The sequence below is a fragment of the Balaenoptera ricei genome, chromosome 1 (genome assembly GCF_028023285.1).
Source record: "Balaenoptera ricei isolate mBalRic1 chromosome 1, mBalRic1.hap2, whole genome shotgun sequence".
Taxonomy (NCBI): Eukaryota; Metazoa; Chordata; class Mammalia; order Artiodactyla; family Balaenopteridae; genus Balaenoptera; species Balaenoptera ricei.
In genome coordinates, this window is record NC_082639.1 from 20,368,339 (window position 1) to 20,392,846 (window position 24,508).

The 24,508-nt window shown below is 56.1% G+C and overlaps 2 protein-coding genes across 4 annotated transcripts; one reads left to right on the plus strand and one right to left on the minus strand.

Annotated features, from left to right (window-relative positions):
• Positions 1–368: 368 nt before the first annotated feature.
• Positions 369–13,704, plus strand: EXTL1 (exostosin like glycosyltransferase 1). 2 transcript variants are annotated; one of them, XM_059916006.1, is made up of 12 exons: positions 369–1,910; positions 6,790–6,880; positions 7,186–7,293; positions 8,127–8,246; positions 8,771–8,903; positions 9,103–9,209; positions 10,052–10,141; positions 10,862–10,948; positions 11,238–11,398; positions 12,114–12,288; positions 12,444–12,594; positions 12,917–13,704. In XM_059916006.1, exons 1-12 carry the CDS (start codon positions 1,138–1,140, stop codon positions 12,943–12,945), a joined length of 2,025 nt encoding a protein of 674 aa, XP_059771989.1. In that variant the 5' UTR covers positions 369–1,137; the 3' UTR covers positions 12,946–13,704. The 2 variants fall into 2 exon arrangements, with proteins under 2 accessions (XP_059771989.1, XP_059771987.1); XM_059916004.1 differs by having other exon boundaries at positions 12,444–13,704.
• On the minus strand, positions 8,383–23,739 carry SLC30A2 (solute carrier family 30 member 2). Of its 2 annotated transcripts, XR_009502192.1 has the most exons (9): positions 23,335–23,739; positions 22,449–22,666; positions 21,579–21,725; positions 20,754–20,907; positions 19,825–19,999; positions 18,977–19,082; positions 16,811–16,945; positions 16,084–16,322; positions 8,383–8,525 (listed from the first exon to the last, which is right to left on the minus strand). XR_009502192.1 is itself a non-coding variant. In XM_059916007.1 (8 exons), the coding sequence occupies exons 1-8, from the start codon at positions 23,382–23,384 to the stop codon at positions 16,177–16,179; spliced, it is 1,131 nt and encodes a 376-aa protein (XP_059771990.1). In that variant the 5' UTR covers positions 23,385–23,739; the 3' UTR covers positions 11,652–16,176. The 2 variants fall into 2 exon arrangements, 1 of the variants encoding a protein (XP_059771990.1); XM_059916007.1 differs by lacking the exon at positions 8,383–8,525 and having other exon boundaries at positions 11,652–16,322.
• Positions 23,740–24,508: the final 769 nt, after the last annotated feature.

Here is a 24,508-nt window from a genome sequence, read left to right on the forward strand (position 1 = left end):
CTGAGCTTCACTTTCCTCATCCATAGGAAACAACAGTGATAAACTTTGGCCTTGGAAGGTTGATGTGAGAATTCAGAGACAGAGGTTGTGAGAGCTCAAGGCCAACTGTGAGGTGTGGGCCCTGCTGGTTATTATTAATAGCAATCCAGAAAACGGGTTTGGAAGGGGTTAAGTGGAGACCTTGCCTCCCAGCCAGGAGCGAATCAGGGCTGGCAGGGGAGGAGCTAGGCTGCCGCTAGGAAAGAGATCTAGATTGGCCAGATACTGCCCTGAGAGGGGACGCAAGATACCAGCGGGGCTTGGGGACCATGGGGCAGGGGCTTGGCACGGGGTCCCTGGCCTCTGCACCCTGATAGCTCCAAGCCAGAGGGTGCAGGACCAGCTACTAGCGTTGGAGGGAGGAGGGGCCGAGCCGCCTGAGCCAGGACAGTGGGAGGGTGGGAGAGGACCAGGACCCAGAGCCCTCCCAGCCCCCCAGGTAGGGGCCACTGGCTGCACTCAGGCCTTGACCTCAGCTGACTCTGAGAGCCCACATGGGATGCAGGGTCTAATTTAAGCACCAGCTGCAGGGCCCACAGCCCAGGAGTGCCTGCCAGTGGGCACAGGTGTGGCCAGGCTGCTCAGGGGCTGCTCAGGCAGCGGGAGGATTGGGGAGACCAGCCCTGCTTCCACCCAGCCCTGCACCCTGGCCAAGCCGCCTGCTGCGGGAACCCTCATGGGTCCCCCATGGCCTGGCAGACGGTCCTCCTCTCCGCTGAGGCCAAGGTCAGGGGGTGCAGCCAGGAGGGCAGAAGGACACTGCCTTGCAGTCTGGACAGGGGTTGCATCAGCCTGAGCAGCGCCAGGGGAAGGGGGCCCTGCTGGGAGGGCAAAGGCTGGCTTGGTTGTCCAAAGGCCAAGGAAGCAGAGTCCTGACCGCAGGAAGGCAGGGCCAGAGAGCTGGGTCCTACCTGGCCTCCTGGTGCCTGGCCTGTGACTTGCTGTTTGATCTTACACAGGCAGCCTGCCCTCGATGGGCCTCAGTCTTCCCATCTGTATGATGAAGGTGCTGACCTAGAAGGTTGATCCCAGTCCCAGAGGCCTACACTCAGGCCCCTGCTCCTCCTGCTTCCTGCAGCCCTGGCTGTGGGTGGCCACATGCAGTCGTGGAGACAGAAGTCCCTCTGGCTGGCACTGTTGGCCTCCTGGCTCCTCGTCCTGCTGGAAGTCTTCCCCCTTCTCCGCCTGGCAGTGCCCACCAGACCCCGGGCAGGAGCCCCCCAAGGCTGGCCCCGCTGGCTGGACGCAGAGCTCCTGCAGAGTTTCGCCAGGCCTGGGGAGCTCCTGGAAGATGGCCCTCAACCTCCTCAAGCCCTCCGTGGTGGCAGCTGCAACTGGGGAGCTTGCTTTGACACCTCGAAGTGCAGAGGTGGTGGCCTCAAGGTATTCGTGTACCCAGCGGCTGGACCCGTCTCCGAGACTCACCGCAGGATCCTGGCTTCCATCGAGGGCTCCCGCTACCACACACTCAGCGCTGCTGAGGCCTGCCTCCTCCTCCTCCTCAGCCCGGACACCCCCACTGGAGAGTGCGACCCGGTGCCCCCGCAGTGGGATGGGGGCAGGAACCATCTGGTCCTCAGTCTCCACCCAGCCCCTTGCCCCCGGACCTTCCAGCGGGGACAGGCGATGGTGGCCGAGGCCAGTCCCACAGTGGACACCTTCCGGCCCGGCTTTGACGTGGCCCTCCCGCTTCTCCCTGAAGCCCACCCGTTGCGAGGTGGGGCACCGGGCCAGCTGCGGCAACACAGTCCCCGCCCCGGGGTGGCCCTGCTAGCCCTGGCAGAGGACAGGGGCAGGTGGCACATGGCAGGCACCGACTTCTCTGCCTGCCCCTGGGATGGGCGCTGTGAGCAGGACCGTGGACCCAAGCAGTAAGTGGAACTTTCCCCTTGGGGGCTGGATGGGAAGGGTATGTGATGGGAGCGAGCCCAGGGGCCAGGGTAGAGGGCAGGATTGAGATGGGCAAACTTAGGCCTCAGCTGCAGCAGGAGGGAATCAGGCTAGATAGCAGAGAACACTACCACCGAGATGGTGATTTGCTGCAAGGGGTGTCCAAGGAAGGTTTTGGAATTCTTCCTTGGGGATCTTTAAAAGCATAAAACATGACTCACTCCTACTTATTCTTCTTCTTTTATTCCAATCCTTCCTTCCCTAATGTTTTATTTAACATACAACTCTATAGTGCTTACTATGTGCTAAGCACTTTTTATAAATGATTATAATAAAATAATACTAATCTTTATCTTTGAAGTGTTGGTGTACCGGACACTAAAGCTCAGAGAGGTTGAGTAACTTGTCTGAGGCCACCCAGCCAGAAAGAGCACAGCCAGTATTTTAATCCAGGATTGCCTGGCTCCAAAGCCTTCAGCCTTAGAATTCTGGGTTTTAAGCAAGAGTTTATGATCAATCCTGTCAAATGCCTCAGAGCCATGGTCACAGATGGAAGCTGCTCCTACGTCTAGTTTCTGGGATTAACCTCTCAAGGTAACAGACTTTGGTTATAGCAAATATGAATTAAGTCAGACCTACAGAAGAATCCCTACCAGTGAGAGTGCCTGAATATATACAAGAGGCATGGAGACCCATGGGGACATGGAGAGCTCACTTAGAAACTTCTCTCTACCTGGGATAGTTGTGGTGACACACCTCAGGTGGTAAAGCAGTTAACGCCTAAGCACCCTAACCCCTCTGCAACCCCCAGGAGGCCAGCAGTATCCAAAGGCTGGCTGGGCAGACTGGAGGTGGAACCTGTCACTCTAGAATCCTTCCCTTGTCCCCTGTCTCAGGTATCTCCCTATTCTTTGCTAGAACAACATGGCTTATTCTGAGCTCCACTTCCCTCCCAGGAATTCTTCACGTGGCCAAGCTCCATTTTTGCCTCTGCTTGGGGCTTCTGGGGCTTTTCTCAGCCACAGGGCTCTTGTGGGAATGGAATCTCTCTACCTCCTGAAGGCACATGGCCTACAGGGAGCCCCACAGCCAGGGGTAAGAGCAGAACTGCCCCTCAGTCCCCATGGCCCTTCTGCTAGGACCCATCCCTAGCAGGCATCCTCGGCAAATCACACAAAAAGCTGAGGATCCCCCCAGGTACCTCAAGCTCCAAACTCAGACAGAGCTCACCTTTGGTAACAAGGTTCTCTGCTCACCTCGCCTGGCCTTACTTCTGATTAGGCACTTAGCCATTCTTGGTTACAGGAAGTTCTTCTTTCAGCTGACTTTAGTTATGGCTAAATGCAGTCGGTTACTGGTGAATATGAAAGTTATTTTAGCCTGAACTTCTTTGAGAAACTGAAACTTGGGGAGTGCACACAATAGGTAGTTGCTCACTAAATGTTTACTGATTGAATCCAAATTGGCCAGAGCTGGCCAAGGTTTTCTAACAGGCGTGGGCCACCCTCTGAGTAGCATTTTTGATAAGTGTATTTCCAAGGTGTGATGCCTGAAAGCCTCTAACTGTCCTCTGAATTTCAAGCAGTTCTGTCTTTGGCCTCAACCCCCCTGCAGGCGACAGGACTTGTAATCTCTGGAGTAGCTGGAGCCTCAGTTTCCCTGAAGTGCCAGGCAGCTGCCTGAGCAGCCAGTCAAGTATAGGGACAGAGAGAGAGGGAGGCCCACAGCCACAGGCCAGTGCCCGGACGGTGGCCTGAATAAACAAGTGCTGGCCAGAGAAAGAGGCGATTCAGGTCCCTGCCACCGTCCCACATTCACTCCGCTGGGGGAAGGGGGGAGGGGAGAAAGTGGGCATCTGGGGAGAGCCTGCTCCGCCGCTTTACATAATTCATGGCTAATCCTCTCGAGCACCCTTCAAGGGAGGTGTTATGATCCCCATTTCAGGGAACAGGAAACTGAGGCTCAGAGACATGGAGGCAGCCAGCCAAGGGCCTTGGTGACAAACTCCGTGGTTCACCACAGCCTCCCTCACTGCTCCGATCAGGCGCTCAGAAGCAGCAGAGCTGGGATTAAACCACGCTTCTGGCTCCAAAGCCCATATTTTTCCACCTTCGCTGAACAGTCTCATATTGCTTTAGAATAAGCCTCCGCCCGTTTAAATTGTTATTTATTTATTTTTATGAATAGGGAATTCATTCACATGGTACAAAATTCCAAAGGCACAAAAGGGTATACAGTAAAAACTCCCTCCCACCCCTGTCTCCAGCCACCCAGTTTTCCCTCCTGGAGCCAAATACCCTTTCTAGTTTCTCTTGTGTCTTTTCTGAAGTACTCTGGATGTATATAAACATGTGTATATGCTCTCCCCTGCTTTTTGGGTTTTTTTACATAAATTTAATGCATGTTTTAAGGTCCCCTGGCCTGTCGCCACTGGGCGCACGAGGTGCAGTGCCTAGGGCCCATGATACTTTAGGGGCCCATGAAAATGTTCTCATTTCTTGGAAAATCAGAAGAAAAAAGTGAACTTCTAAATAGAAGAAAATGCTTTCATATATAATATTAGTATGTTCGTTTTTATACCAACACAGTTATCGAATATAATTTTTATAATATTCTTATGGCTGAGGGACTGCAAAGGCCGAAGTACGCAGGGCACTGGAAGTCGCAATGCAGCCCTGCCTGTGGCCATGGGTGGAGTCACCTTGACAGCAGCCTTGGACACTGAGGCCCCAAGTCCATGCCAAGCACTTTACAGGGTCACAGATCATCAGCAATCAGGACGAGATCCATCCCTTCTACAACACACACACACACACACACACACACACACACACACACACACACACACACACGGAGGTGCTCGTCCAGCCTCTGATGGGGAATTCAGCACCTCCCAAGGCCACCCACTGGCTTTTCTCAGCCAGCTCCATTAGTAGAATTTGTGCCGAAACTGACCTTTCAGACATTTAGTCCATTGGTCCTGGGTCTCTCCTCTGTTGCACACTGAGCATTCATTCATTTAGCCCCCACTGAGTGCCCATACTCTGCCAGGTGCCCTGCTAGGCCCTGGGGATACTGGATGAGGGAGGCACAGCCCCAGCCCTCAAGTAGCTTGGTCTTATTAGAGAGACAGACAAGTCACTGGTGTGACACACATTGTTAAGCAGAGAGAGGCTGGGCAAGCTGCCTGCCCGGCTCCTCTACTTCAGAGCTGTGTGACCTCTTTAGGCCTCAGTTTCCTCATCTGTAAAATGGGATATTAACAGCACATACCTCCCATCTCATAGGGTTGCTGTGAGAATGAAGTGAGTCAATGCATGTAAAGCACCGAGAACAAAGGGCATGCTCAGTAAAGGTTAGCTTGGCTCGTTACTACTGCAGTGCACATAAGGGCTGTGGGAGCAGAGAGGAGGGAGCCATCTCTGGAGAGACCAAGGAAAGCTTCCCAGAGGAGGTGATATTTGAACTTTATACATTAAGACCAAGTAGGAGGAATTCTTCAGGCTGCAAGGCAGGGAGGGGTGCTCCAGGCTGGGAGAGAAGGAGGTACGAAGACACAGAGGGAACAGTAGACGTTAACGAGGACTGACCGATACAGTTTATTCAGCAGGCTCTCTGGCTCTGGGTTCTCTGAAGCCTTAAACTTAAGGGTTTTCAGTCCCTTAGGGCTTTCCTGGGGGAGGAGGAGAGGGCTGTGGTTGGCTGGTGCTGTGGCTCTCAATGAGGTAGAGGGTGTCCTGTTTTTAACTTGTAGCTTCTTCCAGAAGAAGCCTGGCGGGACACCTGAGCATCGGGCAAAGAAGGCAGGGTCCTCTGGGAGACCCCTGGGCAGCAGGTCTGGGGTGGTTCAAATAACCTGGGGCCAGGAGTTAGCACACCTTGGTTCTAGTTCCAGCTCTGCCCCAGCCCTTTCTGAGACCCTGAGCCAGTCCTCGGGTCTCTCTGAGACTCAGTCTCCCCATCTGTTCAATGAGGGTTGGTCCAGAGGCTAAGTACTCCTAGGATTGCTTCCTGAAGGTTCAGACTCAGGACCAGATAGGCTGTAGCTGAGGAGGGTCCTGGGACCCTCTAGGCCCTATTCAACAGTCCCACTCTGAGCAGGCCTGTGAGCCCTGGAGTCCTGCACACGCGCACACACACACACACACACACACCCCGTAGCCAGGGCATGGGCACTCCTTCCCTGGCTGGGCAGTTCCAGGGTGCTGGCTCTGAGGAGGCTGCGACTCCTCCCCCTCCCCCCAACAGGCACACACAGCCTGAGTGTGGCCCTGGGGCTGGTGGGGGAGGTGGGAGGAACAGAGGAGGCCTGTCCTCTGAGCAAGGGGGCCTCTGGGCCGGGGGGCCTCTGGGCAGCGGCTTCCTGTGTGGTTCCAGGCTGCGGGCCCAGCCCACCTCCTGACAGAAGAGCCTTTCACGGGCCTGGGCTCTGAGGATGGGGAGAGGGCAGGGCACGGAGGCCACTCAGGTGACGGCCGCCCAGAAGTCTCCATGAGGCCAAGAGGTGGGAGGGCAAACGCGTGCTTGCCCAAGTCAGACCAGCCTTGGAAACGTCAGCTCCCACCACCTCCCATTTTTCAAACGAGGGAACCAAGGTCCTAAGAAGAGAAGGGAGGTGTCTAATACCACCAAGGGCAGCGGCAGAGCTAGAGCTGCTACCCCAGCTGTGGGCGAGGGGCAGTGTATGGCTGAGCGTGTGCAAGAGTGTCTGTTAACAAATGAGAACATGGTGGTGGGTTTGTACATTGTGAATTTGGGATTGTTAGTGTGGAGGGCTGGGGGGCCATCAGGGGAGTCAGGGGGGTGAGGGGCAGCTGTCTCAGGTCTCCTGTGTGCAGGGCCCCCTCCTGTGCTCCTTAGGACCCACCCTGGGGCAACGCTACCCAATGCCACCTTCTGCCTCATCCCTGGCCGCAGTCCTGATGCCTTGCACTTCCTTCAAGCCCTGCAGGTACAACCCCGACTTGGGCATCCCCCATCCCTGTCCCCCTACACTCCTGAGCTGGAAGGGCAGTCTGGGCCCAGGCCGATGGGAAGGGCCGGTGAGCTGCCCACTCCTTTACTCTGGGACTCAGATGTGCCTACAGCCATATTCATTGCACCCTCTGCAGAACACCCCCCCGCCAAAAAAAACCCCACTTTTCTCTCCTCTTTACCCCTTGCCCCCAATGCAGCAGTTGCTGACTTGGAAAAGGGAGGAGGGGTGAGTGTGTGCAGGGTGGGACTGAGCTCCCCAGTGACCTCCCTACCCCCCAGGCTGGCTGCATCCCTGTGCTTCTCAGCCCTCGCTGGGAGCTGCCCTTCTCTGAGGTCATCGATTGGACCAAGGCGGCCATTGTAGCTGACGAGAGGCTCCCACTTCAGGTAGCTCAGGGCCCTACCAATGGGGTGGGGGCTAGACCCGGGACATGGGAGGACCCCGGGATCCTGGCCCCCAGGCTGGTCTCGTTCCTCATTCTTATCCCCCATCTATGTATATTGATGATTTTGCGCCCAGCCCCAAGCCTCCGGGGTTCTGAAAGCAAGAACTCAGCCTCTTTCAGCCTCAGTTTCCCCATCTGTACAATGGGATAAGTTAGACCAGATGATCTCCATGGGCTCAACCCCACTGGTCCATGACTGATTAAATACCTAGTTTAAAGGAAAGCCATAAAAAATCCAAAATCTGAGTGCCTACATGGAGCTTGGGGTGGGGAAGCAAAATGTAGAGTGACTTTTCCATCTGATGAAACTCATTTTGCCCAGCTCTGAAAAACATATGCATGAGCCTTGAATCCCCTGAGAAGTGAGGATGGTGTAAGAAGTTAACAGGAATAGCCTCCATTCACTGAGCCTCTACAATGTGCTGAGCCCTTAACATGTATCATCTAATTTAATCCTCACAACCACCCTAAGAGGCAAGTACCATTATTGTTCCCACTTTACAGATGAGGAAACAGACTCAGACAGATTAAGTAGCTCATCCACAGTCACACGGTTACTAAGTGGCATTTAAACTCAGCTCTGTGTGACCCCTGAACTCTTGATTGCTAAGTTACCTGGGATTTTGCCAAGGCTGGCAGCTGCCAACCCACCTGGAGAAATGTGGGGAGCGGGCTTCTGCTTCCCAGACCTCCAACCTAGGTTGTCCCCACCCCAGGGTGAGTCAGGGCCGGCCAGGGCCCCATGCCTTCTCCTTTGCTCCCTCTGTACCCCAGGTCCTGACTGCCCTCCAGGAGATGCCCCTCACACGGGTCCTTGCCCTGCGTCAGCAGACCCAGTTTCTATGGGATGCCTACTTCTCCTCAGTGGAGAAGGTCATCCATACCACTCTGGAGGTGAGGGGGATTCACCTGATGGGGGTTCTGGTGTTTGGCTCTGCCTCATCCCTGCCCCTCTCCATGCCCCTCTCTTCGGACACCTCCTCTGCCCTGGTGTTTGGGCTTGCCTCTTGAAGATGCTTCTGGGATGAATCAGAGACTCGGCTCGGAGCTCTTGGATGAGTTCTTTCTCCAGTCTTGGCCTCAGTTTCCCCATCTGTAGCAGACAGACTTCAAAGCATGTGCCAACTCCAGCTGATGGGCATTGGTTGCCTGGGGCATATGTTGGGAGGGATTCTGGGTCCGGAAAAAATGTCATGACCTGTTAGTGGTATCTGCCATGAGTGAAGACAGCATCACGGAGTGACCCCCTACCCTGGACTTCTGAACCTTTCAGTCCCCAGCGATCTGGTGTTGCAGATGCTGCCCTCCCCAGATTCCTGAAGGGGGAGGTGTGGGGCTGCACTGGGTCCTCACTTCCTCAGACCCCGCCCATGGCCACACTGGCCGCTCCCTCTGCACAGCCTTCTCTCATTTCACAGATTATTCAGGACCGGATCTTTGGCGCCTCTGCTCACCCCTCGCTACTGTGGAACAGCCCCCCAGGGGCAATCCTGGCCCTGCCCACTTTCTCCCCAAGCCCCTCGGACTTCCCCTTCTACCACCTACAACAGGGTATGCCCTAGGGATGGGACAACTTGAAGTCCCTTCATCAACTCTCCCCAAGTCTCTGCCCCAGCCTCAACCATAGAGCCCCATCAAGCCCCTCCCCAAATTCCCCACATCTTTTCTGGCTCCTCAAGTCCCCAACTCAGGTCATTCTTGGGGGGTTGTGTCCCCTCCCGCCCTAATAGCCTGTGTCTCGTTCCTCCAGGCTCTCGTCCTCTGGGCAGGTTCAGCGCCCTGATTTGGGTGGGGGCTCCAGGCCAGCCCCCCCTGAAGCTCATCCAGGCCGTGGCAGGCTCCCAGCACTGTGCCCAGGTCTGCCCCCTTGCCAGCTGGGGTGCCGGGATCCAGGATGGGGGCAAAACAGGGCAGAGCCCTTGAAGACATCTGGACGCCAAGGACAACCACACATTTTGGGGGGAGGCATGGGAAGGATTTTCAAGTACCATTGCTGCCTTCCTCTTTCAGTCCCAAGTTTCTAGTTCCTTTCCCCCACCTCCATCCCTGCTTCCCTCATGGAAACTGATGAAGCCACCTGAAAAACAGGTGCCTCTTGTGGAGGTTGAAGTAAACATACATGCATTCGTTTATTCATCCAGCCTTTTCTGAGCACCCTGGGCTTGATGCTGAGGATGCAGAGAAAAAGTAGGAAAGGATTCTGCCCCAGATTCATATTCAGTTAGCATTTCCCAGCACACAGACTGTCAAATATCACTTCCAGAGAAGCCAGATAGGCTCTTGAGAGAACCTGGAAAGGAGACAAGCAGTTAGCTCAGCCAGGGTGCAGACGGATCAGCTTCAAAGATGGGACATTTGAACTGGGCTGGGAATGATAAAGGAGCAGGAGGAAGAGAATGAAAACCTTTGAGAGAAGATGGGGATGGGGCATGGGCTCAGGGCCCAGGCTAGGTGCGGCTTGAGTTCTAATGCTACAGGTAGCTACCTTCGAGTACCACTGGAATTCATGCCTTCCGGAAGATCAGAGGCAAAAACAGAGCAGTCATGAAAGGACCTTGGCTCTAACTAAACTCCTCCCAAACTCACATATACAGCTGCTCTACCAAACTTCTTCCACCCTGAGAAAGATTACTCCTGGGACACCCCACACACCCTGGCCTTCTGACCCAGACTTCAGGAACATCCCCCTTTCCTTCCAGATCTTGGTTCTCTGGAGCAGTGAGAAGCCATCCCCAACCAGGTGGCCCAAGACAGCAGTGCCTTTGACAGTCATTGATGGGCACAGGAAGGTGAGAGATGGGGAGGGATGTTGAAGGGTGGGCTCACCCCCAGAAACCTGAGATCTGGGGAGGACATACACAGCGTGATTTACTTGGGCCTGAGCCAAAGCTGGACTTCAAGTTGGGCCTGGAGAAATTAGACCATGGGTTTCAGCTGCAGGCCTAATAGAAATGATTCTCTTCCATCCCTGGCCCTTGTGAATCGTGCTTCCAGAGAACTGGGGTTTTATGTGATGAGGGAAGGCAGAGAGAGTACATCGCTGTCTCGGGTAAGGGATAGAGGGGAAACCTGGGCAGGTGGCAGCATTTTGGGCGGTGGTGAAGGGGTGGCTTCCAAGAACCTGGGTTGGTGTGACACACCTGCTTGCCTGTGCCGTTCTGGGAAAGTCCCTTCATCTCTCCGGACCTGTTTCTTTCAAACGAAGGATGTTTGACAACCCTTCCAGGGTCGAGGTGAACATTTAATGTGACAATAGAGGAATCCTGGAATGTCAAAACTGGAAGGGCCCTAGACACCAATGGCCCCATTTTACCAAAGGGCAAATTGAAGTCCAGAGAGGGAAAATGAGGTCCTCAGGTCCGAGTTCCAGGCAGACTTGCTGTTTTCACTGCTATTCCTTCTACACCATGTCTGCAGGGGCTCCTGCTTAGCAGATATTCAGATACTCATCATGAGAGCCTGGGGAGGGGTCCTACGGCTGAGTTGCCCTCCGCTCCCTCCCCCTGCAGGTCAGTGACCGCTTCTTCCCGTACAGTGCCCTCAGCACCGATGCCATCCTCAGCCTGGATGCCCATAGCAGTCTTTCCACAAGTGAGGTGAGGACTCCCAAGAGGAGCCCTGGCAGCCCTCAGATCCCGGGAGCTGGGATGACCAGAGATCAAGAAGTCCAGCCTCCTGCTTTAGGAGTTTTCAGCTCCTAGCTGCAAAAGCACTGTTTCTAGCTCCCAGTTGGGAAAGTTCCCCTAAGCATCCCCTGAAAATTTTCTAGCTCCCTTCTCCTCTCCCCTGAGTCCCCTCAGCCAGGCTGGCCTCACCTCCATGTCTCGGGAGGCTCCTGGCTGGGCAGGAAGTCCTTCCTCACACCTTACTTAAACATCTCCCCAGGTGGACTTCGCTTTTGTGGTGTGGCAGAGCTTCCCGGAGCGGATGGTCGGCTTTCTGACGTGGAGCCACTTCTGGGATGAAGCCCGGGGTGGCTGGGGCTACACTGCCAAGAGGACCAACGAATTCTCCATGGTTCTCACCTCGGCTGCCTTCTACCATAGGTACAGATGCCAGCCCCGGCGCAGGGCTCAGAGGGCCAGAGAACCCTCCTTTGAACCAGGAGCGGGGTGGCGTGGGAGTGGACACAGCAGTCAGCCGAGAGCTCAGAGATCCAGGTTCAAGGCCACTTCCCAGTGCCGTGATGGGCAAATCTCCTCACCTCTCTTGAGGTTCAGTTTCCTTGTCTGTAAAGTGTATTCACCCCACAGGGCTGGTGTGATCATCAAATAACAAAAATACATGAAGTCCTTGGCACACAGTCAACAGATGGCAGCTAGTTGTATTTTAAGTAGAGCCATGCAGAGGACAGGGACAGTGTTTGGATTTCGGGGTGGGTGAATCCACAGCCGTCCTGAAGCTGGTCTTTGGCCTGCCATGTTTGATGGCCTTGGAACTAGCTGATCCTCCCCTCATTCTGGCTCTGGGTTCAGACTTCAGAGCCCAGGGAAGGGGGCCCCAAGGAGCTGTGAGGGAGGGGGCAGGGAGTTCACCGTTGGCTGCAGACAAGCCACAGAGCACAGAGTAGTGGAGAGTGGTGCATACTTGGGGTGGGTGCTCTCTGAGGCAGCCAGGGCTCAGCAGAAAAGGGAGCAGGACTTTCCCAAGAAGCTTAGGAATTGGGGTCAAAGGGAGAGTAAGGTCAGGAGGGAAAAGAATGGGGCCTGGCGGGTGGGTGAATTCGGCTGCAGCCTCTCCCGCTCCTCCCTCCTTACCCAGGTATTACCACACCCTCTTCACCCACTCCCTGCCCAAGGCTCTGAGGACCCTGGCAGATGAGGCACCCACCTGTGTGGATGTCCTGATGAACTTCCTAGTAGCATCCGTCACCAAGTTGCCCCCTATCAAGGTGCCCTATGGGATGTGGCATCAGGAGGCCAGACCTCCTCCACTGGTGAGGATCTAGGGGGGTGGTCGGCACTGGGAGGGCCCCAGCTGGGGAAGGGATTCCCGTTCTAACTCTAACCCTTTTTGCTGCACGAGGCGGGGGTAGGGTGGGGTTCCGAGGACAGAGAAGCCCTCCAACGCATTTCTCCCCGCCCCCCTTAGGAGCCTGGGGGTCCGGGGCTCAGGCAGGAGCCGCAGCCCGCAGCCCAGAACTGCATCAACCAGATGGCGGCAGGGTTCGGCCACATGCCCCTGGTATCTTCTCGCCTCCGTCTGGACCCAGTGCTCTTCAAGGACCCGGTGTCCGTGCTGCGTAAGAAATATCGCAGCCTGGAGAAGCCCTAGGAGGGACTCGCTGAGACCCCAGCGGTCGCTGCAACTGCCTCGGGGGAGGGGAGAGGCTCCGCCTCCTCCCTTGCGGTATCTGGAGACCCAATCAAGGCTGCCATTTAGCCAGCACGGCAGTACCCGATTGGCCAACCACCGCCTCGCCCCCCACCCCCCAGCCTAGCCGCTAGTGGCAGTTCCCACGTTCACGTCGCTGGCTCTGGGGCCCTTCCTCTGCCTTCGCAGACCCCTTGCCTGGAATGCCTTTCTCGGCTTCTCTGCCGAGCTGACATCTACTTCTCTTTCAGATCCTCGCCTCCTCCACGAACCTGCCTGACCCCCACCCCCGCCCCGGATCCTCTGCGCTTTCACAGCCGGGTGTGTCCCTTAGTCCCGACGCTATTCATGCTGCCTCGCATGGTACACCGTCAGGCCCCAGGACTGACCCGGGAGTCCCGTGAGGGCAGGGCCGTGTCCTCGTCTCTCTGGCCTGGCAGGTACGCCACAAATATTTGACGAACAGATAGATGGAAGAGACATAACTACATGCCTGGCTCTGTGGCGACAGTGGCGGGGGTGTGGACAGGGTGTGCGGAGTGAGACACAAAACTGCACCTCCCACCCCAACCCCTGGGTTTTTAGTCCGGCCGGAAAGCAGCTTCTCGCAGAATCCTGGGTTCTTCTCGCAGAATCCTGGGCGCAATCCTCGCGCCCCAAGAATAGAGCAGAGAAGTCCCGGGGAGCCAGTTTCGGGGCTCCCTTCCCGACCCGGCGGAGCACAGTTGGGGGTGGTATGGGAACGCCGGTGGCCCTGCCGGGCCCGAGCCCCTCGTCTCAGGCACTGCCGTCGTCCTGCATTACCAGCCTGGACCACTAGTGGTCAGCACCGCGCCGCGCTCCCTCCCCGCGGAAAGGGAAGGAAGTTCGAAACGCCCATCGGGTGGGATTAGGGGGGGCGGGGACGTCGAGATTGGTGGTGCGCAGCTTGAAGTCGGAAAACTGGGTGGCCCACACACTTAGGACTAAGAAGGGGCCATTTCTAGGTGGGCTGTGTGGGAGCAAGGGCGGTCCCGAGCGCCCTGGTGGTGAGAGTGGAGAGGGGGAGGGGACGCTGGGTTCTCCTAGGTTCACCCACCTGGAACTGGCATGATCACTTCCGAAATAAAGCGCGTGTCTTTGTCCCTTTGCTCAGGCTATAAATACCTCTACAGCAGCTGCGCGGGGGGAGGGGGACTCAGGTCTCGCCTGGGAGCTGGGGCCACTCTAGAGGAATGGGGATGGTGGGTCCAAACCAGGTCCAGGGTATCCGGTGTTTTTCTGCTTCCATGGCCTCGCAGCTTTGGAAACTCCCGTGACTAGTGACTAGCTCGCTGGCCAGAACATGGTGTCCCCAAGGCCTCCGACGTCCATCCTCCAGTTTGACCTCTGGCCCCTGGATGACTCAGGTCATCCCCAGAGCCAGTCACAGCGTGGGATGCAGAGAAAGCTCTCTTTGGGGAGGCATGGGGCTACTGTATTCTTGAGATGGAGGGGGGACTGGGACTTTAAGGGGAGGGGAGACAGTCTGGCCCTGAGTCAAGGACAGTTGTTGAGGAAGCACACAGCTGCAACCCAGGCAGCCTTCCCAGGGTGGGGAGGACTCCAAGTGCCAGGCCCAGCTGGGGGAAAGAGACACCTTTTCCCTCCCCACTCACAGTTGCAGCACCCAGAACACTGAACTACCTTGGCATGGCCTTGCCTGTGGGCTGCCAGGCCCAGTGGCTCATACTGTACCAATATGCAGCCCAGAGCAGGTCCCCAGCCCCTGCTGTAGGGGGAGGCGTCGGGCTGTGTGACTTTGGGCAAGTGACTCAACCTCTCTGAGCCTCAGTTTTCTCATCTGTAAAAATGCAGGACAGCAATGACTGTCTCTTGAGAGGTGTGTAAGGACTTGGAATATAGCAAAGCCCAGGATCCAGGTTCCTGCAGCCTGCCATGGCTGGGGGGAGGGAGAAATTTGATTCACAAGATTGGGGTGGAGTGGAGCTCCACCAGTGGTCACACACACACACACACACACACACACACACACACACACACTTCCAAGCCAGCACAACTTCCCACAGATTTGAAGGGGCCGAAGAACCCTCAAACCTAGATCACAGCCAACCCCGGATGACAGTGCTGGAAAGGCACAAACAGGTCGTTTCACAGATGGGAAGAGAGAGGCTCAGAGGGGAAGGCGAGTGACCAACCCCTCCTCCTCCCACTGTGGGTCAGGACAGAGTCAAGACAAACCCAGTGCTGCCCCCAGAGGCTGGGAAGCCCACCTGGCCCCTCAGGCCATCCTTCCAGAATGATGCTAAAAGTACCCACTCTTCCACAGCCACCATGTGCTCAGCTGACTTTGGTCCCAGTCCTCACAACAACCCTGTGAGGTAGGTGTCAACATTATTAGTCCGCAGACGAGAGAGAGACGCTGACCTCCCTAAGGGCAGAGACAGACCACTAGATCAGAGCCACCTGATGACTGGGCATACTGCCTCCTCTGTGACACTGGGGACAGGTCCCCTGGCTTCATCTTGGAAATACAAGCCACCTCCTAATTCAGGAATCTTCACACACACCTCAGGAAGCCAGGGGCTCCTGTTCAGGTTGTACCCTCTTTGTCCTCCATCCCCAAGTTTTGAGCAGGCCAGGCCATACCGGCAACAGAGCTGGCCCAACCATACCCAGTGTCAGGCTCCTCGACCCCGGGACACAATCAGGGCAAGAGGAGTGGCCCGGGGCCTGTGGGGCTGTTTGGGGGGGGGGGACCCAAGCTGAAATCTCTGCCCACCTCCACCCCTCCCGCCAGGACACCTTTGTGTTGGCACAGCTTCCTGGACGTTGGCGAGGCGGGGGGGGGGGGGTGGGGGGGATAAGGAAAGAGGAAACCAGCGGGTCCTTACCTCGTCAGAAGCCCCCTACCTCCAGGAAAAGGAAACATTTGGCTCTCAGTGAAATGACTCAGGCACAGATCAGCCTCAGGTGCCCCCTGGCTCCCCATCTCAGGGGGGACCCGTATGAGTGTGCAGGGTCCTCACCACCCCCCAACCCCCATGGCCTCCTTGTAGCGTATTGTTAGAGGCAGAGGAAGGGGGCTCTGTCCCAGGGCTTCTTTACAGATTCATAAGGCAAAGGCCAGACAGACTGAAAATGGGAAATGAGGCAGGTAGGTGAGGGGACAATGAGTCTCCCCTCTACCACCCCTCACTATGCCCCACTGCCTTTCCAGAGGCTAGTGGTAGGGCGGCATTAGCTGAGGATGAGGCCCAAACCCTGCCCACCGGGAGCTGGAAGAGCGGGGTCACACCAGCTTTACACCTGCCGAGTTCCCATCCTGGGGCTGGCAGTAGTCAGATGGGGGAGACGGGGAAGAGCCCGTTCCTGGAGTGGGACGAGCCCCCTCCACGCTGAACATGGAGTCAGGAGAGGGCCCTGGTTTATAACCCACCTGGGGTAGGCAGAGTCCTGGCTGGGCCTGGGGGATACTCAGCCCAGCCGTCTGCAGGCCTGTCCATGCCCCAGTTGGCGCCTGGCCAGGCAATCAGTCCGAGGGACCCTGGCATGACTGACAGTCCTTCATGTCCTCAGAGTAGTCCTCTATCTGGATGGTCATGGTGTGGAAGTGGAACTTCCCCTGCAGGCGGGCGCTGGCTGCCTTCAGCACAGCCTGGGCATCTGCGTTCCCAGCTGGGGGCAGAGAGGACACACGAGGGCAGGCACCAGAGAACCGATTACTCACTCTTGGGCCCTTAGGAATGATTAGGAGCCCCAGTCTTATATCCTACCCCCAGCAGAACAAGATAGGGGATGATGAACATCAAGAAACCCCCAGACTCACTCCTGTACCAGGCAACCCTCTGGTTCCCATACCTGGCGCAACCCTGAAAGAGCAGGAAAAGCACTGGCTTGAAGGCTAGGAATCTTTCCTCTGCCGCTGATGAGCTGTAAGAGCCTGGGCAAGTGACCTTACCACCCCACACCCCCCAACCTCAGTTTCTTCATCTATAAATGGGACTGTGATGACCAAATGCAATAATGTATGTCAAGTACTCAGCATGGGATCAGGTCCAATGCATGGGCACTGCAAGCATCTGGGGTCATCTGGACCCATCAGGGATGGCCCCGGGCCTCCCGCTGCCTCTCTCTCACCCACCCCGAGTGTTCCCACTACTCACCGATGGCGACGTGGACAGACAGGATAGGCTGGGCCACAGTCAGTGCCCAGATATGCAGGCTGTGCAGGGCTTCCACCCCCTCCACCGACAGCAGCAGATCCCGCACAGCCGTGAAGTCCATGCCCCTGGGGGTCCCTGAGGATGGCAGGGACAGGGGCTGAAGGAAAGGGCGCCCTCCCACCCACGCCTGTTCCTGCTCCTCAAATGTCTCCTCACTCAGACCTCCTTGGCCTGATGTAGCCCCCACCTCCCAAATGACCCCCTCATATCACCCTGTTGTATTTTCCTCTTCACACTTAACACTATCAGAAATTATCTTATTTGTTAGTTTCTTGCTGTCTCTCCCTCTGAAGTGGAAACTATGCGAGCAGGACAATTGTTTGGTTTACCACCCTATCCTCAGTGCCTAGAACAGTGCCTAGTCCCACAGTATATGCTCTATTAAAAGAATTTGTTTTTATCTTCAGCGAGTGGTGCTGGGAAAGTTGGACAGCTGCATGTAAGTCAATGAAGTTAGAACACACCCTTACACCATGCACAAAAATAAACTCAAAATGGCTTAAAGACTTAAACATAAGACATTGATACCATAAAACTAATAGAAGACAGCATAGGCAAGACATATTCTGACATAAATCGTACCAATGTTTTCTCAGGTCAGTCTCCCAAGGCAACAGAAATAAAAACAAAAATAAACAAATGAGGGCTTCCCTGGTGGCACAGTGGTTGAGAATCCACGTGCCAATGCAGAGGACACGGGTTCGAGCCCTGGTCTGGGAAGATCCCACATGCCGCAGAGCAACTAAGCCCGTGTGCCACAACTACTGAGCCTGCACTCTAGAGCCCGCGTGCCACAACTACTGAAGCCCGCGCGCCTAGAGCCCGTGCTCCACAACAAGAGAAGCCACCGCAATGAGAAGCTCACGCACCGCAAGGAAGAGTAGCCCCTGCTCGCTGCAACTAGAGAAAGCCCGCGTGCAGCAACAAAGACCCAACACAGCCAAAAAATAAATTAATTAAAAAACAGAACAAAAAAAACTGACTTTAAAATAAATAAATAAAATAAAATATGGCACAAATGAACCTATCTACAAAACAGAAAGATTCATAGACATATAGATCAGACTTGCGGTTGCCAAGGTGGCGGGAAGGGAGAGGGATGGACTGGGAGTTTGGGGTTGGTAGGTGCAAACTATCACATGTAGAATGGATAAACAAGGTCCTACTGTATAGCACAGGGAACTATATCTAACCTCCTGGGATAAACCATAATGGAAAAGAATATTAAAAAAGAATGTATACATGTGTATAACTGAGTCACTTTGCTGTACAGCAGAGACTGGCACAACATTGTAAATCAACTATACTTCAAATAAAAAAAATTTTTTTTTAAAGAAGGGAAACTGGGGATCCCTGCACCCGCATGGGGAATCCTCATCATCACTTTTATCTGGGTCAGTCACATTCTTGGAGAAAAAACTCTGACCTGCAGCCAAGCACTCCTGTTGACCCCAAACCAGGATCTAGACCAACCCTGACCACACAGAGACCTATGACCCAAGATCCTGAGCACAAGCAAGCCGGGTGAATAAGTGTGGTAACTCAGGGCAGACCATCTGCCACCACTGAGCACCCCTCAAAGCCCTGCCACGTCCTCTGGAGGTGGGGTCCTCAGAAAGGAAGGCCTGAGCTGGAGTGGATTCCGCAGTCTTGTCCAACACCAGCTGTCTTTTTCTGATCCCCAGTCTGCCCCCACCCCGATCCCACTATGCAATGAGAAACATAAACCTCACCCCCTAAGGGAAGGCGAGTGGAGACTCAGGAAACATGAGGAAGGTCTGGAGGGCCAGGTGCTACAGACACCAGCCGGAAGCCCCCTGACTAGGCAGGGAGGACACATCCCAGCAGGGAGGAGGCACCCTTGGGGGTAAGAGGAAAGAAAGGACGATCCAGAGGACATTTCCAGAAACAACCACACCTGAGGGCCCTGCGCAATGCCAAGATCAGCCCGGGGCCCCGGGAGGTTCTCCAACCTATGCCAGGCTCCAGACCATGGCCCCCCGCCGATGTGCTGGGATGCACCCTACACCCAACACACACACACACCTGAACTTATATTAGAGCTGGAGAGCCAAGAGCAAAAAGGGAGCCCCAAGCCCAGGTTACCTTCCATCAGCACCAGGATCACATCTCTCAGGATGGTCAAGGTTGTCCCCAGGACGAGGATGGAGAAGAGGAAGGTGCAGATGGGGTCTATAAACTTGTACTCTGGCTACAGGAAAAGGGCAAGGCAGAGCTGGGGCTCACCACCCAACACCTTAGCCTCCCTTCTCTGCTCCCACCCAGCATTAAGTCGGGGAGAGGGGCTCTCTCTGCAGGGTGGGCATGAGCCTCACCCTGACCCTGCCTCCCAGTTCTCTACCTTTTATTCTGTGTCCAAAAGGACAGGCAGGACAGACCACAGTTTAGGATAAGGCACTGCACCTTCCCACCCCTCCTTGCCCAAGGGGCTGAGACATGGACGGAGCTAAATGGAATCTTAGGCACCATCTGGTCCAACATCCCCATTTTATAGATGGGGAAACAGAGGCTCAATTAGAGCAAGGGACTCACTCCGCATCGTGCGGCTGGCAAGGGGTGGACCAGGCTTCAAACCCAACACTTGGCTCTTTCCACTACACCACACTGCCTCTATATGATGGGCAACGCCCAGGCAGCATACAGTCCTGGGTTTGAATCTGGCTTCACAACTTACCAGCTGGGTGACGCTGTGCAAGTCACTGAGCCTTTCTGAGCTGCAGAAAACACCACCACCTCCCCTTCAGGGTTGTTATCAAGATCAGAAGTGCTAACACTTACTGGGTGTTGGATAAATGTTCCTTCCCTCTCCTACCCTTTTGCCCAGAGTTGGGAGGGAGCTAGAATCTGGAAAGGGTCCTGTGCAGAGAGAAGCCCCCAGATGATCTACCCTCCCTTCCCCACCCAGCCCACTTCCCTGTGTCTCCAGCTCTAACCTTGAAGTATAAAATAAAGGCTGCCACTAAAACGCCCAAGCTCTGCAGAAAGTCTCCAACCACATGGATAAAGGCAGCTCGGACACTGGGGTTCTCCTGCTGCTGGCTGGTGTCGTGGCTGTGCTCATGGCCATGGCTGTGTCCGTGGCCAGACTGGTGAAGAATCAACCCCATTCTACAGAAGTGGAGACAAGGCCAAGGGGCTCACTGAGGTAGCAGATAGAGGTTTCAAATCAGCCAGGTAGAGGCCCCCATCAGGACTGGCCTCCCCAGACTGCATGATCCCTTTGGCCACGTGAGGAGCCCAACCCACGTGGCCTTGGTTCAGAGTACCAACAGGAGAAGGGGCTCAGCTCCATCCAATGCCAGGCTGAATCTGGGCACAAAGATGCCCCAGTGCCAAGTCTCAGAGCAGGAAAGCCCCACAGAGGGGCCTTCACCATGTCACAGATGGTGAAGCTGAGGCCCAGAGAAGGAAGTGGCTTGCCCAAGGCCACTGAGCAAAGGTGAGAGAACCCAAAAGAGACCCCGGTGCTCTACACACCCTGCCTCTCACTGAGACCAATTTCAGGCACATCACCTTGCAAAAGGACTTGGATTCTGCCCCTAGGGACACCTGCTCCTGCAAGAACTAAACTCACCCCTCCCCATGACAGGTATGAAGCCTCTCTGGTTATTCACTGACATGTATGGGGTGGGAACTTGAGGCTGCCACAGGTTTACAGCTCCCGATGGCCTTGCCCTAGGCCTCAGGCAGGACCCAGGACCCAGGTGTTCCAGGTGCCAGAGCTCAGACCACTAGGGAAATTCTGATCCTGCGACCTACCCTGGAGTGCGGCACCTCCTCCTTCTAACGAGAGCAGGCATGGAGGTATGCGTGTGAGAAGTGGGAGGGGGAAAGACTCACAGGGAACCCAGGCCACACTCACATGACGTTCACGACCACAGCACAGCCCGACGTGATCAGCATGGCCCCCTCCTCGATCTCATAGTCCCCAGAGATCAGCCGTTCCACCGCCAGGTACACCAGTACCCCAGTCACGACCCAGATGGACAGCACAGAAAGTAGGGCGCCCAGGATCTCTGAGGAAGAACCCGGCCCCCACTACCAACCTTAGCATGAGGCTCTAAGGCTAAGGAGCCCCCTCCTCTTCCCCACAAAGTCTGGGCCTGGATCCAACTGGGCTCTGCCAGAGGTATGGCTGGTGTGGTTGCACCTTACCCCACCATTCATACATCTGGGAACATCTGAGCTAGAAGAAACTCAAGAAATCATCTGCGTCAACCCTTTCTGTTGAAGCTGACTCATTAAAATATATACCCATTGCTCGGCTGGCAAACTAAGGCTTCCGAGGAACAGAGGCTGGGCCATCTGTCACCAAGAGGAAAATGACAATGCAGCCCAGAGATGAACTTCAGAAGGCTTTGTTGAACGTTCCCTCCCCCTAGAGCTTATCCATGGAGTTATGTGCAGAGTTAATGCACAGTCATTTATTCTTGAAGTCTGATCATTTCATTTCTTAGGAAGGTGGACTCTCCTTCCCTACAGGGTGGGAATTCCCAGAGGAACAGGGGACCAGGGCTCCCCCATCAGACTGGGAGCTCCCAAAGGACAGAAGCCAAGGTTGACATCCTCTTCCCCCACCCAAATCACCCTCCTGGCCTTACTCAGGGACCCAGTGCACCCACCTAAGAACTTAATCTTGACCTACCCCCTCTCCCAACTCCATCCCCATCCCAACCAGGGCCCTTACCAGCTCGCTGCCAGCCGAAGTTCATGGTCTTGGTGGCTGGCCGGGAAGACATCCACAGGGAGAAGAGGCTGATGAGCATGCTGGCAAAGTCAGTGAGCAGGTGGGCTGCGTCTGTCATGATCGCCAAACTATGTGCCAGGTACCCACCTGCAGGGGCAGGGCCAAGAGGATGGAGGGTCCTTATCAGTTCCCCAAGGAGCCAACTTCCCAGAGTGTGTGTGCAGCAGGAAAACCATGAGCTCTGGAGAAAGACAATGTATTCCAGACCTCTGCACCATTAGCTGTGTCACCATGGGCAAGTGACTTACTTTCTCTGAGCCTCAACTTCTACCATCTGTGAAATGGGATTAGCAAAATCTACTTAGAGGGTGAATGTGAAAATTGAGGTCAAATTGGGCCTGTAGGGAAATTCCCTGGCGGTGCAGTGGTTAGGACTCCCCGCTTTCACTGCGCCCTCGGCACAGGTTCCATCCCTGGTCGGGGAACTAAGATCCCACAAGCCATACGGCATGGCCAAAACAAAAACAAACACAAAAAACAAAAAACCAAAATGGGCCTGGAAAGCATAGCAGGCACTCGGTCAATGCTCCTTCCTTCTAGGCGTTCAGGTCTTCCCTGACCTACTAGTTGTGTGTGATCTTGGGCAAGTTACTAAACCTTATGGTGCCTCCGTTTCATCATCTGTAAAATAAGGAGACTAACAGCACCATATGACAGTGCAAGGTTGTTGTGAGGATTACATGAGATAGTGTGCATATAAAATATGGAGCTATTAGTATTAATACTACAGGAACATCCAGGAGAAAAGCCTTTTGGATCATCCAGACTATCCATGTGCCAACTTCATTTAATTAGCAAAAAAGTCCTTACCAATGACTTCCCCAATCATGAACGACAGGCAGAAGGCACAGGCCACACAGAGCTGGCGCCAGGCCCTCTTCTTCTTGGGGTCGCAGTGACTGCCAGGACTCGTCTGGGCGTGACAGTAATGGTTGCTCTTGGTAGCCAGCTCAATGGGCTGCAAGTCCAGGCCAGGTGAAGACAGAGGGATCCAGCCAGCCCCATCCTGCCACAGAGATCTGTAAGACCTGTCCAAGGAGGAAGGGTGAGGGGAGACTCAGCTCTGAGATGGGAGCAAAGAGGGCTGACTCCAGTCTTACCTCTCTGCGGGGCCTGATTGTTCCCATGTGCCCATTTGGAAGAAGAGCTTAAGGACACTCCAAGCTCGACAGACTCTGAGGAGTGACCAGAAGCCCCTCTTTGCAGGGGGTGCTGGGGAACGACCAGTCCAGGAGTCTTGGCTCCGTGCGTTCCCTCCTCCCCCATCCCTCCCAGGGCCTGGAGGAGGCAAAGACCTTGGGAACTGGCCAAGGGGCTGGGCCAGTCCAGCCGAGCGCGGAGAAGGAGCAGAGCTTACACTCAGGGAGAAGAGCAGATCTCCCCCTCTCACGGTCTGGGGACACCGGGCCTCCCAGGGCGGGGCTGCCCCCGGGCAAAGTGCTGGCCCCGGGGCAAGGCTCCAGGCACGCACTCCCCACTAACCCGCAGGGGTCAGGATCTGTGCTCAGCCACAAGGGGGGAGGGATGATCCCCGTGCCCAGGCTCCATTTCCCCTTTCCTTCCTTCACCTCACCCCACCCCTCCTGTGTGGTCCCAGTTCAAGCCGCCGTCAAAACCAACCACTGGCAGGATAGCAAATGAGGAGGTGGGTCTGATGCCACTCAAATTCCTGCCCCTCCCCAGGCTCTCGCCTTACCCGGCTCCAAGCCTGGCGTCCAACAGATGCTTCCTCTCGGTGGCCTCCATGCGGCCCCGCGCGCCCTGCCGTGTGCTCCCTGGAAGTTGCGCGCGGGACGCTCCGCGGCGCGCACTCACCTGCCGGGCGGGCCCTGCGCGCCTTTCCCGCCGCCCCGGCGCGTGCGCCCCTCGCCCGCCCGCTCTGCCGCGAGTTCGCTCCCGCCTGGCCGTGCCGAGGCCGCCGAGGGGTCGTCCCGCTGTCGCTACCGCTGCTGCCCCCACTACGCCAGCCGTGGCGCCCCGCTCCCGCCGGCTTTATCCGGTCCCCGCTACCCCGTGTGAAGCGGCGCGTCGTGTGCAAAAGCCCGCAGGGAAGGGGGAGGGGGCAGCTGGCGGCAAAGGGCCCCGGCATTGACCCCTAGCACCCCGTCCCCTGCGCCCCCGGGGCCCAAGGAGCCCACCTGGCCTGCGACAGAAAGCCTAACCGCTCCCGCCCCGCTCTGCTGCTTGGTGTTTCCGAGTTGGGACTAGTCTGCGCCCGCCTTCCCCCGCTCGGGGCCGGCTGTGTCCCACCGAGAAGTTCTCGGGCCCCGGCTTGTAGAAATCCGCTTTGGGTCCCCTGAGAGCAGGAATGTGGCTCCTAAACTCAGAATAAGGGCTCCTGAGGCTGGGGTTGTGTCTTCCCCTCAGGAGACCACTGATCGGTTTCCACTCTCAGGCTGCAGACGCCAGAGCCCCCCATGTTCTTCCGCTCAGGCCAGGGGGCTCCTGCGGGCGGGGTATGCCTGCCCTCAGGCTGGGGCAGTAGCCCTCCTTAGGACTGGTTGGAACTGAGTAATCCATCCGCGCCACTGAAGCAGCGCCGGTTCCTCCCGTTTTGCGCGCTCGGATTAGATCTGGGGTGGCCGGCTTTATCTCCACCGCTACACGGAGCAGGGTCGCGCTTCAGCAGCAGTCGCCATCTAGACAGAGCTGACACCACTACCACCACACCATCCTTTCTCCACTGCCCCGCAGCAGTTCCCAGGAGCCCCAGGAAGGTGCCATGCGTGGTGTTCCTCCGGGAGAAGCCCGCCGGCCCTTCCTGCCGGCTTGGTGCCCCACCCAGTTGAAGCTTCGCCCTCCCCCGGCGGTTGGGTGGGAGGAGGGGCAGGGGCCTATGGCCCCGACACTGGCCTCTGATAGGCCCTCTA

Excerpts from the sequence above, each read along its gene's own strand:
- EXTL1 (XM_059916004.1), top strand. The coding sequence starts at position 1,138 with ATGCAGTCGTGGAGACAGAAGTCCCTCTGGCTGGCACTGTTGGCCTCC. Across the intron at positions 8,904-9,102 it reads CTTCTACCACCTACAACAGG|GCTCTCGTCCTCTGGGCAGG; the intron begins GTATGCCCTAGG and ends TCGTTCCTCCAG. Across the intron at positions 11,399-12,113 it reads TCGGCTGCCTTCTACCATAG|GTATTACCACACCCTCTTCA; the intron begins GTACAGATGCCA and ends CTCCTTACCCAG.
- SLC30A2 (XM_059916007.1), bottom strand. The coding sequence starts at position 23,384 with ATGGAGGCCACCGAGAGGAAGCATCTGTTGGACGCCAGGCTTGGAGCC. Across the intron at positions 16,946-18,976 it reads GATCCTGGTGCTGATGGAAG|GGACCCCCAGGGGCATGGAC; the intron begins GTAACCTGGGCT and ends TGCCATCCTCAG. Across the intron at positions 16,323-16,810 it reads GTCTGTCCACGTCGCCATCG|CTGGGAACGCAGATGCCCAG; the intron begins GTGAGTAGTGGG and ends CTCTGCCCCCAG.